The 15,956-nt window shown below is 43.6% G+C and overlaps 1 protein-coding gene and 1 long non-coding RNA gene across 4 annotated transcripts in view; both read left to right on the top strand.

The window, feature by feature from the left end:
• The first annotated feature begins 42 nt into the window (after positions 1 to 42).
• LOC107316143 lies at positions 43 to 6,095 on the top strand. 3 transcript variants are annotated; one of them, XR_001556182.1, is made up of 5 exons: positions 43 to 265; positions 437 to 562; positions 1,041 to 1,212; positions 4,841 to 5,027; positions 5,373 to 6,095. It is a non-coding gene; the product is annotated as an uncharacterized LOC107316143 (long non-coding RNA). The 3 variants fall into 3 exon arrangements; XR_001556180.2 differs by having other exon boundaries at positions 4,129 to 5,027; XR_004307770.1 differs by lacking the exon at positions 4,841 to 5,027.
• Positions 6,096 to 12,560: 6,465 nt separating this feature from the next.
• ABLIM1 (actin binding LIM protein 1) overlaps positions 12,561 to 15,956 on the top strand; it is a 166,941-nt gene continuing 163,545 nt past the window's right edge. Inside the window, exon 1 of the mRNA XM_015867364.2 lies at positions 12,561 to 12,677. Coding sequence (XP_015722850.1) covers positions 12,665 to 12,677 — 13 coding nt within the window. The 5' untranslated portion in view covers positions 12,561 to 12,664. The remainder of the gene's footprint in view (positions 12,678 to 15,956) is intronic.

Below are 15,956 nucleotides of genomic sequence, written 5' to 3'. Positions count from 1 at the left end.
GGGGCCGCCACCCCCGGCTCGCAGCCAGCGGGGCCTTTCCGCCCCGCCCCGCTCTGCCTCTGCCCGCCGGCCTCGGTGCTACCGCTGACCTTCCTAGAATTGCCCGCTGGCTGGGCAGCCTGGGGGCCTGCAGGGGTTATTCTGTCCTCTTGCTCTCTACCTGGACTGTGACAAAGGTTTCTGGGTTCGCACGCTTTGTTCTGCACTCCTCTCCACAAGCAGCAGTCCTGGCTGGCTGTCCCAGCTGCATTTCAGTGTTCCCTGGGTGGGTTGTAGTCTGACAGTGATGTCTCTGTGCAGCAGTGCTTTCTTCAGGGCAGCAGGATGGGTTGGGCACAGGCCTAGGTCTCTGCACTCTGGGGGTTTGCCATGTACATAGTGTGAGAGGGATCATGGCAGCACATCTCACCTGTTTCACTGCTCTTTTTTTCCCCAGAAGATGGATTGTATGCTTCTTCCTCCCTTTAAAGAAAACCAGGTGGGCTTTGCTTCACCTCCAAGACAGACACCTCAGAGATAAAGATCACCCTCCTCACTGTTCCATGCTGAGGGAAAAGCAGAGGTAAGGGGGCTGGGCAGAGGTTACAGGGACAATGGGTGGGCAGTGCCACATTGGATGGTGCTTGGTTGCATGTTAGGAAAAAATTCTCCTCATGAAGATTGGTGAGGCATTAGAACAGGCTAGGCTGCCCAGGAAGGTGGGCAGTCACCATCTCCATATATATTCAAGAAGTATAGAGTTGTGGCACTGAGTGATGGTGTTTAGTGGGCATTGTGGTGATGAGTTGATTGGATTTGGTGATCTTAGTGGTCTTTTCTAGCCTTAATGATTCCTTGATTCTGTCCCTTGGGAGCGGCTGTTATTCATGGGATGCTGTTTAGGCACTGAGCAAATGGAAGGAGCTGAACAAGACTGATCTGGCACTGGGTAAACAGAATGAAATGCTGAGAAAGTGACATAGTACCTGTAATTCCAATCAGGGAGAAACTTTCTCATTAATTGTTGGAGACCAATGAGCACCATCTTTTCCATGTATTAGGAGTAAGCACAGAGAGATGCATCAAAACTACCTCTCCTGTGAAGAAAGGCTGAAGGAGTTGGGCTTGTTCAGCTTGGAGAAGGCTCCGGGGAGACTTCGTTGCAGCCTTGCAAGGGGAGAATGACTTTCTATGTGGTCTTGTAGTGATTGGACAAGGGGGAATGGCTTTAAGGTAAGAATTTTCTGAAGTATACAGGAGTATTTCTCACTGCTGGGAATATTAGACAAATACTGGCAGAGCGATGTTTCTGTACTAATGCAGATCACTGGAGAACTAATGGAAAAATTACATTAGCAATATCTGTGCAGAAAAGTTCAGCTGAGGTGACATTCTATTTGGATACTTACTGTCACTGGAGGTGATTCAATTGGGGATGAATGAACAGGCTACCAATGCCATGTTGTATGCAGTAACTTCACCTTCTCATACCTAATGTTATTTCCACTCAAATAAACACAAGTGTAAATACTTATTTTAATACTCTCAAGAGCAGAGCTCTGCTGGTTTTGCTTTTAGGTGGCAGAAGCATTATGGCACTGTTTTATTTGAATATCAGTAAAGGCACAACTTGAAAGTGAGGCTGTTTTAATTGATGGAGCTTCTGGGAACTTAAATTTCTCTCTTTTGCAAATTAATGAAACTGTCAAGATTAAATCAATTTAAGTGGACTGAGACAGTGAGAGATAATGTGCTAGTCTTTCTATCTGGAAATCTCTGTGCTATTTAGCTTGATGGCACCAGGCCAGTCTCTAATGGGTATATTTGTCTGCATTACAAAAGATCTTTTTGCAGTCTGGACTTTTCCTTTAGTGAGGTCCAGGAGGGTACAGTTTTCTTCCCCAAGTGAAAATATGCTGGTAGAGATATGTAGAATTCCTGTTTGTATTCTGCACAGGAATTTACATTTATAATTGTATGGGAAATGTTGAATCATGACCTGAACCACTGATTGAGCACCTGGGGAAAGGACCAGTTTTCTCTGGGAGCACAAGTGAAGGCAATTCAGCTCTGTGACCAGGAGTGGAGCCTGGCTGCACCTCTCTTAGACCTCATTTAAGGGCTGACTGTCACTAGGGAAGGAATCTCTTCCTGGAGATCTCTCCCTGGTGAAGCTTTATACTCTGAATACACCTTTGTTGTAACACCTTCCCCATTGTATTGATCTGTCCAATTGCTACAGTAATAACCAGAGTAACATCAATGTTTTCAGTGTCTACTTTGATGAAGTGAAGAATGAAAATGTGCAAGGCTCTGTATGATGTTTCTGTTCCATATCTGTTTTTTCTGTAAGACATTCATCTTCTGATGGGCTAGAAGCTTACTAGTACTCATGTTTGTAGGTCTTATCACTTGCTGTGGGTGTTGAAGACAGAATATGGGGAAGGACAGACAAATATTCATGCCCAGTGGAGTACTCCAAATGTTTGTGGTTCAGTTATGCTGTTTATCCAACACAGCTCTGTGTTGCATGGTGGGTTGTAAAAGAGACCGCAAGGAGTTCTGTCTGTTAAATGGGACATTTGTGTGTTCCAGGCACACCACGTTTTCCTCAAAAAACCTCTTATTCCATTTCAACCTTTATAATCTGAGCTTTCCCCTGTAATTATATATGGATGTTTTGCCCATGGTGTCGATAAGTAATAGCATGTAATAAGTTATTGAAACCAGATAAAATACTCTCAAATTGGTGAGTTCAGGCTTAGCTAATTTCATTGAAACATGCAGGTTAACAAGACCATGAGTTTGCTTGTTCTTGTGAACTGGAAGCTGGAACAAAGAGACTGAGGGTTTATTTTGAGTGTATGCTGTATTGCAGCTGTAATAACTGCAAGAGTCAAAAATAAATATTCCAATAAACTGGAATTTGCCCCAGAAAATTAGAAAAGTAATGGAGCTGCAGTATGCTGGCTCTCTCAGTCATTTATCTGTCTACTTGCAGGAAGGAAAGTCAAGCAAGCAGAATCTGTATGTATTTTGGGGGAGAATTTAGGTGCTTAGCCATGACCCTACTAAGAGACTTCTTACTTTTTAAATCAGCTCTGACTACGTTTGTTTTCTAATGCGTAATAAGATTTCATTGTTACTTATATCTTTGGATTTAGGGCTATAATCTGTTAATCTCTGAAATGTCATGAAAATAATCTCTTTAATCATATGCAAAATGCTGATCTCAATAGTCAGTATAAGCTGTGCAAATCAGTTCAAGCACTGGGCAAGTTTAGTAACTTTCCTACTTTTACATCAGTCTATTGTTAAGGGAATGCTTTTACTGAACCAATGTATCCAATGTATCTGTCCCAAGGCAGAACTGAAATCTTTCATGGAGTTTGATATCAAATGTTGGCAATGTAAAATGCCTTAGTTTTGAAGCAACTAGAATATTTATTATGTAAGATACTTAGTAGTGGATCCATAATTAATTTTAAATAATTACTGATAGCACAGTTACCTAGGAAGGCCAAAATATTTGTGTCACAAAACCTTCCATATGTGGAGTTACCTGACAAAAGGCCAGTGGTGCTCACCAATATTGGGTGACAGGCAGAGAAAAGGCTGTGTGTATGTCTTGGCTTGTTGGTAGGAAGCTCCTTTCCCAGGAGCAAAGGGCACGTGTAGCCTGGTTTCATCTGCATTGCATCCTGTGTCAGACACAACAGCAAGGATCAGAGAGACTCTTTTAACATCTTTTTGGGGGGGAAGGTAAATAACACTATATATCCCATTTAGAATGAATTAATACTACAAACAAGTAATGTTAATTCTGAGCTTAATTGCTGCATTTTACTTGGCTTGTTAAAGCATTGGTTGCTGCATGTGACAGCCCATCATCTTAGCTATTCACTTGTCCAGTTTGGTTCACAAATGATGTTGTTTGAAGCTATAGAACAAGTCTGAGTTCTCAGGCAGACTTATCCCTGCAGCCATCCCATCCCACGTGATTTTTGCAACTACAGAGAATTTAGGGAGAAGCTTGTGTTAAAAGACACATAGGTCCTTCTCAGAAACTCCGGCTGAATTCTTGCAAGAGTTCCAGAGTGGTTTGCAGGAGTGACCATGTACATCACCACTGCATTATTTTATTTGTAGGTGAGGATGGATGGAATCACCTGAACAGTTCCAGATAGAATTCCATGCTCAAAAGCCACACTGTGGGCCAAACTGCATTTCCAGAAAAGGTGTGTACATCTTAATCCTTTGTAATTCATTCTGAGTCATTAGCCCTGTAGGAATGAACATCTGTGCTTGGCCTTTAGGGAACTGAGCTGGAGGCACCACTGACAGAAAGCAAAGAAAATGAAGTCTGTAGCAGACCCAGTGCCACTCAGAAATGTTTTAGTTGCTCATCACTATTCCTTTGCCTCGGGCTCTTTAGGACTGGTTTGACACTGAGTCCTCAGGTAGTGAAATGCTGAAGTAAGCAGAACTGTGTCTGTAATATGCCTAATATAAAGGAACCTGTTCCTGATTAGATCCTTGAGTAGTGCTGGAGTAATTGGTTCCTGCCTGGTGGCTCATGTATCAAGGGAAGTATCTCCATCCATTTAGATTCTCTGGCTCTGTATTTGGGAGCTGTTATTTGGGTCCCCTGGGAATTTTCAGGTGCTGTCACACTGAACTGAAATTCATACCTGGAGTGCTTACCTGCTGCTAGCAGACACATGCAGTTTGCATTTCTTTCTGCCTCCCCAGCAGTAACAGCTGGCAACAGAAAACCAGTGGCTGTACTGCTGGTGCAGCACGCAAATATGTTCTGTGTTCAGACAGAAATCTCATCATAGTGTAAATCCATTTCCTTGAGCTGTTACAGAACAATTCCTCTCGCTGCCAGAACATTGCCTGCAGAGGGCAGCACGACCTAGTGTTTTACTCTAGTGCTCAAGTGGAGAATTCACTCAGCTGATCGCATCTCTGCCCATCAGCGTCACTTGCTATGGAATAAACAACTGAATATTGTGGAGAATCTGCATCAGCCCAAACCTCAAAAGGTAGGCAAAAAACAAACAAACAGCCTTGCTTGACTACATTAAACCTTATTTGTTTGATGGTTTAGAAACACATTGAAAGGATAAAATGACATGAGAAAACTCAGCCGGGCTGAGATGTGTCTTACATGTAAAACAAATGTGTTTATTGGGAAACAGGTCAATGGGTAAGAGGAATAAAATATCCAGAATACATGCACCTGAATATACTGGACAAGACTAACAAGAGAAAATTGCTTTTGTTTTATTCCAGTTTTCTTCAGGAAGATACTGAGATTTGTTTAAGCCACTGTTAATGTGACTGTGAGGTTGTGCCTTTGGCTGACTGCATTCTGTTCTTTTTCCTAGGCATGTCCTGAGTCCGTGTGAAACAACCACCACAGTTTTAATGAGATTTTGCCTGAAAACGTGCCTGGATGCAGGTGTGTGCTTTAACTGCAGAAATGATTGGTGCCAGGATTGAGGCTGCACCATGACGAGGGATAAGGCATTCAGTTCCTGAAGAAGAGCCAGTACTTTGTGTCTCTCAAATCAAATTGCATCCAACAGCTGATTATGAAGTGATCTTGATATGTGCTGAAGGGAGTCCTGTCTATACTTCTCAGCCAGCAAGCCCTGTGAAATGGTGATCAGAATAGAAAATAAATATGAAGAAAATAGCTTTTTAGGAATGAAGAGAGCATGAACAATGTCTGAATTCCAGGTGTGTGAGAAGAAACCTGAGTATCCCTTATGGACAAATGTCAAGTACTTTAACACCAATGAAGATAATTAAATTCTTTGGGCCCAGACTTCTACTGCATAAGCCTGGCTGTACATGGCACAGTGTATGTACTTCTTAGAGTGTGGCTCATTAACATCACAACTGTCAATCAATGAATTTTTGCTGATGGTTCCTACAACTTTCTCAACGTATCAGAGTGCTGAGAGATTTTAATTCTGGTTTATTCATAATATTCTTTGATATTCTTGCTGTTATTTGTGAACACTGTGCACTTTGGCCATGAAAATGCTTGTCACAATTTACATTGCTGTAGAAGATACTCTATATAAAAATGCTTCCACGTTTAATGAACTCTGATTGCGTAATTTCATTATGTTTGGCACAGCAAATTATCTGGGGTAAAGGGCAAAGCAGGACACACACACAGATAATGCTTTTACTTGACACACATTTTAAACCTCTTATTTATAGTTAACAACAAAGGCAGTTTATCTTTGGAAGGCATACACTGAATACCAAATTAGAAGAAAACAAAATGATTTGCGTGTCAAGATCACAGCTGCTACTTACAGTGCATGCTTGATATGTGATCCTGTGAGAACCTGTTAAAACCCAAGTAAGTTTCTGACTCAGCCCTTTGGTGGGACCTTCCCAGTAAGGATGTACATACAGGGGTGGTACTGAAGTTTGTCTGCAGTGAATAGTAGCCAGCTCATAGCTGATCTTTCCAAACCTCATTCTTAGAAATGAATTTGCTCCTTTGGCCTTTGTGACTTAAGTTTCCAAAGGTTAACTTGCCTTTTTGTCTAAACCCTATTTACTTAGTGGATTGAAGAACAGGATCCATGTAGAGGCTAAGTGACAGCAAGGTATGTTGCAGAGAGAACACAATCCAGTATTTAGAGTACTTCTCTGGAAAGATACATGATCTGTTCTTTACTCTTACATAATTTTCTCAGTGACCTTAGACAACATACTTAGCTCTTCAAGGACATCTGAGCACCTGAAAATACCAATAGGGGATTTGAAAGCACCTATTGATTGGTAAAGTACTATAATCTGTTTAGGCATATCTAAACATGCCTGGCTGCATGTCTCAAAGCTCAAAAAGATTTAAAAAGCATTAACGTTAGCATTGTATTTTTTATTTTTTTCCCCACTGTCTAACTTGAGTTAGAAGCTGAAGTTGCCTGTGCAGTCAGTGGGAAAATGCAGGAGGTAGGATCCTGCTTTTCAGTTGACTAATTCAGAAGCCTCAGGTAGGTGCCTGAAATAAAGCAATGTCAATCACAGCTCCTTAATGGGCTTCTAAATCAAGCAGGAGGAGGCTTGTGCAATTGAACAGCTCAACAGCTTGCTGCACAAAACAATCAGCTCTCTTCCCTCTCTAATGGTCCTGTTCTTCCTGCCTCCTTGCTGGCTGCGTAGTTCTGCACTCACCATCTGCTGGTCAGTGTTTATCTAAGCCTTAGGTGCTTTCTGTGGGTTGTTTTAGTCTATCCTTCCTTATCATTATCTGGCAGAACAGTAATTAGCACAAGAAAGTGAGATGGTTAATGAACTATGGTGGTTCCTTGAGGAGCAGACCAGTGGTGATGCTGGTGCAGTGAGGGAGTGGGAGCACAAACTGCAGTGAGCAGGAGAAATGGCAGCGCACAGGAGGTGACCACACCTCGATTGGCTTGTCCAGCTTGTTTGGCTCAGCATCTCTTATCTATGTATCTGAGGTCTTCATCTGTACAACAGTAATAATGGTGTCTGCCTTGCTCTCTGTACCACCCTCTGCTTTCTCTTCAGCTCCCTCCCACCTTCCCTAAATATTGGCATAACAGGAACAGCAGTCACAGAAACTGATTCGGTTGCGCACATGCAGATTGTGTGGCTGGTACTTGCAGCTAATGAAAACATAGCCTCCAGAACTGGTAACTGCTGAGTTCCCACTGCAGCTTTTCTTAATGTTAGTCTGTCTTTGTAAGTGCTAATTGCTGCAAAACTTGTAGGGATGTAGAACTGTTCCTGAATTCTACCTTCTAATCAGTTTTAATTGAAATTCTTAATACCCAAGTCTGAAGGTTCTTGAAGGGGATTTTGCAGGACAGACAGAAAAGAAAATTTCATCCCCCGTTCCATTGGAAACCAAACTAAAAAGCTCATTTTAACAAATGGGTTCTGTGTCTGATCCCTCACAGTGTTCTCTGATCAACATGTCCACTTCTCAGCCTTGGAAACTCGACACAATAACTGGAATGAATTCTTTGTGTTCTATAGAAAATCAAGTCACAAATACCTTTCCCCTTCCTACTTCCTAGTAGTATAAAGAAAGGAAATTAGTCATTACAAAGCTAATTTCTGCATGTTCCTGAGCCTTTATTGTAAACCATCTACTGAGTATCCCACCGGAGAACCCCTGATAACACTACTCAAAGATTTTGGATCAGTTTTCTTGGTGGTTCAGCTTCTGTTTCTCAGACCAGTTACTGTCTCGGGAAGAGGCTTTTGTAAACAGTGTTAGAACCAGTAATTAAGTAACTCATCTTGTCGTTGTGAAAGTGATGTCCATCTTTACCCTCCTCCCAAAAACTTTTGGTGAATGCTGCCACAAAACCACAGTGCAGATCTTTGTCATTGCTAAGGTTCTGCCAGCCTCTCTCTGCAGAATTAAATGTGTTGCTTACCACTGACTTTATTTGGTGTTAGGCTGCATGCAGTATTCAGGTATTGCAGAGATACCATGCCAGATTAAATTCCAGATGGTGTCTTCTCGATATTCACACACAAAATAAGTCTTGTGGCCCACTGATGGTTCACAAGATCGTGGAACCTGTTGTGCAGAACATGGGCTGGAGTGGTTGGGCCCACAGACAAAGCAGGGATGAGTAAAGGTCTTGGAGAGGTGAAGGTGACTGCCCTGGGGATCTTATTATGGTTCTACTTTTCATATAGCCTTCAACATTCTCACCTCATGCTGTACCCTTTTGATATGTGTTTGCAAGAGCTCAGGGCACTTTTCACAGGGTCCTGCTTTACGATAGCCACAGAATGATTCACCCTCGTGGTCTGAGAGGGTGGCTTCCAGACTGTTCTCTGTAGCCATAGATTATCCACCAGTGATCATCTAGCTTTGGCTGTACTCCTGAAGCAAGAAAATAAAACCTTTTATCTTTTCCTCATCAGCTCCATGTTTTATCAGTTCACTCAAAGAACCATGGCTATCTGCTTGGGCCATCCCTTGTAGTGGCTAGTGCTTAACGAATGGTCTTGAGCAGTGCAGATCCTGAGTGAGCTATGTAGGTAAATGAATGCTGCTTTTCTGGAACATGTATGAATTTGGTATAGCTCTAGTGATCCTGTGATCCTTGGACATCTTGTGTGAGCAAGATGGATCAAGGAGCAGGGGAGTGAGGTGCAATGGAACAAGAAGATTCCTCAAGAATCTTTTCACAGGCTAGCATTATACAGGTCTTATAAATACAAGGATATGTGCAAGCCACAAATGGAGAGGGATCCAGGTCAAGCAGACAGAGAATGGTATCTTCAGAGTCAGTGGAGCCTGCTGTCCAGGCAGGGAGTTTTTCTGGGGGACTGTGGTACTACTGTAGAGGCTGTGCAGGCAAAAAGTGAGGGGAGCAGCATGCTACTGGTGTGAGGCCAGAAAACAACAAGAAACATACACAGGTGCAAAGCAAATGATTGCTGTGCCTGAGTAGCCACAGCCCCACAGCACCTGAGCATCGCTGCTTTGTTAGCACAGCCAGGCCTTGTTAGGGCCGGTCTGGGGCCCTGGAAGTTAGTCATGTAGACTTTAGACCTGAATTAGGGACTTGAATTACACTTTAAATGAAAGTTTGAAGAGAGGCTTGCATTAAAAGAAAAATAAGACTTGGAACAAACATGCTGACCTTCGCTGCTCAGGGGGTCTACAAACCAAAGTAAAACAAGGGGCCGGCAAAAGCATGGTGCCCCACGGTCTTAATTTAATAAAACACAGTGGAATCCACTGGAACAGCATGAAATTCAGAAGTCTTTGGGTAGACTGGAACATTGCGCGGCTGGCAGATGTCTGGAAAGGTGCTAAAATGTAACTCTTATTGTCCATAGAATTTACTGTTAAGCGCTTACAAGACACAAAGTGACAACAGACTGGATGAATAGGAGAATGTACATGAACACCCAGAACTAACAGACCCGGGACAGTGCAGATGGGCTTGAGTTGTGAGTAAGGTCAGACAACTTCTCTTTGTGTTTTTAATAAACAAATTGATTTCCACAGGGACACAACTTAGTTAAGGTGAGCTGTACAAGATGTATCGCCTTTCCCTTTATATTCCATATATATTCCACTTATTTTAATGGTGAGATAAAAAAACAATATTGTGCATGCCGTTGCTCTGTGGATTTGGGATTTTATTTATTTATTTATTTTTCCTGGGAAGTAAAACAGGATAGCATATTGGTAATAAGGGCAAGTGGATTTAGTATTGGTGAGTTTAATCAATTTGCTCTTTTGATAGGTAAAAGCATTCTGTGAGTAATGACAGATTATTGCTGAGAAAAGATGACTGGTAGAATGGATGTTTTATTTTACTATATATCCTGGGAAGAGTTGTTCTTTTTTCAGATTATAACCATGCTTTTCAATGTACAACCTATTTGCAGGACCAGACATCTTTCTTTCTTTATGTATTTATGTATTGTAAGAAAAGCCCAAGTAGAAAATACTTTTAAAGTCTTCTGCATTTACTGAGTGCCTTCCCAAAAGTGCTAGTAAGGACTACCATTTTGAACAAAAACAAATGAGAAGGAAATCTGTTTGGTCAGTTTAAATTCAGTTGATGTCAGGAATTCCAAGTGCCTCTGAGTTTATTTTCATCCATCTAGTCATCATTGCAGTTTTTGCATCTGGAAGTCTCTGATGAGTCAGTTGTATCTACAAAACCGAGTAGATGGCCTCCTAAGCTAATCTATCTGAATTGTTCCCCTTCAGAATGTAATATAAAATGGAGATATAAGAATGTGAGAAATTCTCCAGCTGTTCCTCTCTACCTTCACTCAAAGATTTGCAAACTGATTTGTGATGGAACATAACTACAGGCAATAGGAAGAGTGATGGAACTGGAGGAATACGATCACTAATGTTATATCCTGTGACAATATTACTATCTTATAATATGATGAGGAGAACCTTTGTGATGATGATGTGTTAGCTTGATTTTTCTCTCTGTATTTTGATAACAGGATTGATTCCTAAATTAAAATGTATGTGATATCTGATGACTCAGGGCAGGAAATCCAACAAATCGTTCCTGTTGTAATTTTGTGGATTTTACATTCTGTGTTGATAGAACTGTGAAGATTTTCAGGCACTACTTCAACTCTTGCTGAAGCATTTCCTTCTCCCTGTGTGTCCATTCTTTCTTTTGACTAAAACTCATGCAGTGTAGATCAAAAATGGTACTGCAGCACCTTTTAGAAGTCTGAAGGATACTCCATAGCATTGATACTCAGCAGTATGGGACATCCTGACACAGTGATACTACTGGAACAGACTCTTTTTGCTGTTGTTGCTGCTTTGGTTGTACAATGTTTTAGTGGTGTAGAACTTATCTGACTTTCTCTTTGGCTTTTTAGACGTGCATGTGTGGGACTTCAGCTTGTGCTTTATTTGAAACTGTCAGAGATGGCAGGGAAAAAGAATAGAGCTGCATGTGAGTTAAAGTCATTGGTGCAGATGAGCGTGAAGGCAGTATCGGAGAGGCAGATGTACTGATCCATTTTTGTGCATACATCCCGTGATGAGGAGCTATGTGTGTTATCCATTCTGCTGCTGCTCTCAAGCTTTTACATACGCATGTGCTGCCAGCCAAGTTGGCATGGTGGAGAAGGTGAGCAGTGCTTTGAAAACACGGTGGGGAAATGTACAGTGTGGCTGCTATTGGCATCTATCTCTGCTCTGTGGGCGCAGATGTGAGCTTTGCCACCTCTCGGATAACAAGATTTTGGTAACTTTTTTTTAACAGAAAGATAGTGTGGGCTTCTTAGTGGTATGAAGATGCATTGTGCATGGTGCAGCAGAGCGGAGGAATGGCTCAGCCTCTCCTGCCATGCAGGTCCTCACTGAGCACCACAAATGGTGCTTTCTCTTGGTTCTTAGTTGGCCATTCCAAAATTGATAACAGTCTGCTCTAATGCTTGAATTTCAGTGTACTGCTGCGGCCCACTCACCTGTAATTCCTGTTGAACCAGCTTGTTGGTTTGCTTACCCCATGCCAGCACCAGGTGAACAGGTGGCATGGAGCTTGGTTTCCTTCTCGTGTGGTTGGAATCACTGGGTGCTGACAATGAGGCTTTGCAGGGGCGGTGCACGCTGGATGCTGCCAGCTGCATGTCGGCTTTATTGAGGAGAGGAGCGAGCACTCTTTGCTGCATGGTAATGACAAGACTGTTGCAGACAAGCTTGCTATCGTTATGCTTATATACTATTTACAGACGTCTAAATAAATCCCGACTATTTACATACAAGCGTGTAAATAGATACTATTAACTTACAGCCCGTTTACACGCAGATGTACAGTTCCTGTGCTGTTCAGTGGGCGAATTCCCAGCCGAGCCGACGGCACCGGAGTGGAGGCTCGTTCATACCGCCTGCCAGAGTCAGGCATTTTACAAGCAGCGGCTCGAGGACCTTCAGCCGCGCGGCGTCTCCATCGCTCCTGCAGCCGGTGCACGCAGTCCCGCCCCGCCGCAGCCGCCGCTCTCAGCCCCGCACCGCGTCGAAGCGACGCCCCCGGCGCCGCCCCGCACCGCGGCGGGCAGACACGGAGCGAGCGAGGCGGCCCCGCCCGGCCCAGCGCCTCCTCCGGCCCCGCATCGGACGCCGCGGCGTGGAGGGCGCAGGGCGGTGCGGGCCGCCCGAGCGATGTCCGCCAGAGGTGGGTGCGCTGGGTTGACCTTGCCGCCGTACCGAGGCCTCGGGGAGCGGGGTGAGGCGGGTGGGCTCCCGGGTGGGCTGTGAGCTGCGGGCCGGGCCCCGCCGCACCTGTGCGGGGAGCGGAGCGGGCGTGGGGCGGTAGCGGCGCGGCGGTTCTGCGCTGTCGGGGCGCTGGGCAGCGCGGCTCGTGTCACCCGTAGAACGGCACCGGGTTTGGGCGTGGCGGCTCGCCCCGATGTGGCCGCGTCCTCCTGGAGATGAACGGTCTGAAGTTGTGCGCAGAACGGGTGTCGTTGTTATAACGGGTGTCGTTGTTATAACGGCCTCCGCTCGGGTGGTTTTTGTGGCTTCCACGCGTGTGTTTCGGCTGTGTGTGACGTGGGAACGGCTGCAGAGCCTCCATGGTCCCAAACTTCAGGTTGAGCAGAGGCAGCTGCTGCTTTTCAGGTTTGATTACGGTTTGTGGCAATTAGAGAACCGGAGGTGTAAAGTTAAATGTAACAAAAAAGATGTATCAGTGAGCATAGGGTTGGTTGCACAAAAATGACAAGTAAAACCACTCCCTAGTTATCTCTGCATTGAAAAAAAGACTTTGTGAAAAATACATGTTGCAAATGAACAAGCCCCTGGATACAGGGATACGCCCTGCTTGTCCACCCCGTCTTTCTCTGCATCCTGATGTATTGAGCATTGCTCAGATGGATCTTCTCTTCCGTTTGCTCGGATTGCTCTTGGTGGCCAAACGGGCTCCCTGCACATGGAAGGCATTGTGTGGCTGCTGCAAGGCTGTCAGCACTTTGTGGCTGGAAGGACCATTGTCCCACAGCATCACACCCATTCTGGGTATAAATAATAAATGGTGTTAGGTCGGTTTAATTCCTTATGGCACGGTAGGATTCTTGCTCTAGGAAGAAATGGACTGCATTGGTCTCTAAAGAGTCAATTTCTGGAAGAGCATTAATTATATGAGCATCAGTGCTGTGCTGAGGCTGCATTAATACTTCTGGGGAAGATCCTGCTCTCAGCAAGGCTTTATGATGTGCATGAGGTGTGCTGTCCTCAAAGGGCTGCCTGAAGCTGAGGAAGCAATGGAAGTACCTGGTGATTGCTGCTATGCAGAAGGCTCTCCCAAACTGACTCGTGCACAGTGGGAAGCCAGGGAACATTCCCACTGGCCATATTCCTGTTTCCTCCTCTCACCGTCCCCTTTTCCTATTGCATCTGCACAACATGCACAGTGCTTGATGTCTGCCTGCTTCTGCTGGAGAGCTGCCTGATGATTCGGGGGAGGGGGGGAGGTTCTTTTGCAGCCTTTCCCATGCCATCTCATTCTTTTCAGAGTAATTAATTGGACAGAGACTTCACAGGACTTTAGAGAGGCAGCCAGTAAGATTCATAAAGGAGATTAAGATTTTAATTTATATTGATATCTGCTTTTCAATTTTAGCAAATGAACTGAGCTGAAGAAGCATAATCTGTGTGAGTCAATGGGGGACTTACTTGGTTCTGACCAAAGGCTCTTTGTGTATAAGGTGGCATAGATAATCTTTGTTGTTAACTGCTCTAAGCACTACTGCTGCTAAAGGTTTAGGGGTCTGAGCTTACTTTTACACACTTATGTGGTATAGCAGGTACTAATGAGGATACTCATGAGCATGGAGCTGTGTAGGAAATATGTCTGTGTGAGATCAGGGCTGTGTTTGAATGTTGAGCTGGGAATCTTCACGATGGCAGATTAGCTCATGCATACAGAGTCTCATTAAAACCTGTATCGTTAAGTCTACATGCTCAGCAGGCCTGACTGCTAATATTTTGTATGATCATCGTTATTTTGAGTGCATCAGATTTGGAGTTGTCTACTTGTTGGTTTATACAACAAGCGTAACAAGAACGGCCAAAGAGTTAAACATTTTCCTGTGACATTTTTATTGCTGTACCACAGAAGGTACTTGAGGCACAGTAAAATCCATCTCAATCTCATCAGTGTTCAAACAGTGCTGCTCTCTTTATTCAACTCTTTTGCTCCAGGAGGCAGCATGGTCTAGTGAACTGACTGCAACAGAGGACAGGAGAAGTTCCTGAAACCCAGCAGAACCTCTGTACTTTGGTACCACTCCTTTCACCTGTTCTGCTCCAGTTCCTTATTGTTATTTAGCCAGAAGCACCACATAGCTCATGGTAAATTGTAGTTTAATACATAAAGTATAAATAATAATGCAAACTAATGTAATGTTGCTGGAAATGGGGCTCTAGATAAGGTTTTTATGCGTCCCTACTTGTACAGCGGGAGCTGGCTTTGTGAACTAGCTTTGTCAGAGGGGTTGCTGTGAGCACTCGTGTTCTTTAGGGTGAATTTTCTGAACTGGTCCTTTATTTTTTGCTACCCTTTATAGACTGTGTTGCTGATGGTTGATGTCCTTCTCACCTGTTCCTCACCCCTATGTGTTATAAACATGTAAGATCTCCAACCTTCCTTTGCAGCTTTGCTTCTAGTACAGCTCTGGCTGAAGGTCTGAACAAATAACAGGTGAAGTAGCATAGATGAGTATTCCCAAAAGCTTGAGCAAATAATCATCTTGGGAATCTGATGATGGATTCAGGAGCTGAAATTAACTTTGAAAATCCCTTTTCACATTGCTGTCAAGTTGGAGCCCTTCCCAGGGCGCTCTCATGACCTGCTCTGAGGCCTGTTGGGATCAGGGGAGCTGACGTCAGTCATGCTTTTCAATTGTGCTATTTGCAAAGGCCTTCATATTGTACTTTCAGCTGTTATTAAGTAGTTGCTATTAGGTTTCATACATGACTGAATTCGGGTGTTGGAGTAAGCCTTGTAGGTTGTTGCTTACCTAAGGGCTTGTTTGTAAAGAGCTGTAAATTCGCTGGATGAAAGGCATTTTTCTAAAGCCAAGTATAACTGTGACCTACTTATGCGTGTTATCTCAAACTGCTTCAAAACTGTCAAAACTGCTTGTTATCATGAAGGTCTAAGTTAATGGAAAAATGGCTATTTTAAACTTTCCTAATCCTCATTTATGCTAGAACAAACAAGCAGAGGTGGTACTGTTGGGTGGTCTTTGCTAAGTTTTTTAATAAAAATGCTGAAAGAATGAACTGTATTTAGTCCAGTAGGCAACACCAGGAACAACTGGAAGCACATAAAACACGAGGTTTATCAGTAGCAGCGTCTTTCTCTGTGCCATAACAAAATCAGTAAGTTTTGACAGAAGCCAGAGTTAGATAAATATTGCTGTCTGATATTAACAGGTTGTGCTGTGCCATT

Source organism: Coturnix japonica, chromosome 6, assembly GCF_001577835.2.
Source record: "Coturnix japonica isolate 7356 chromosome 6, Coturnix japonica 2.1, whole genome shotgun sequence".
Classification (NCBI taxonomy): domain Eukaryota; kingdom Metazoa; phylum Chordata; class Aves; order Galliformes; family Phasianidae; genus Coturnix; species Coturnix japonica.
This window is presented reverse-complemented; position numbering and strand designations above follow the sequence as displayed.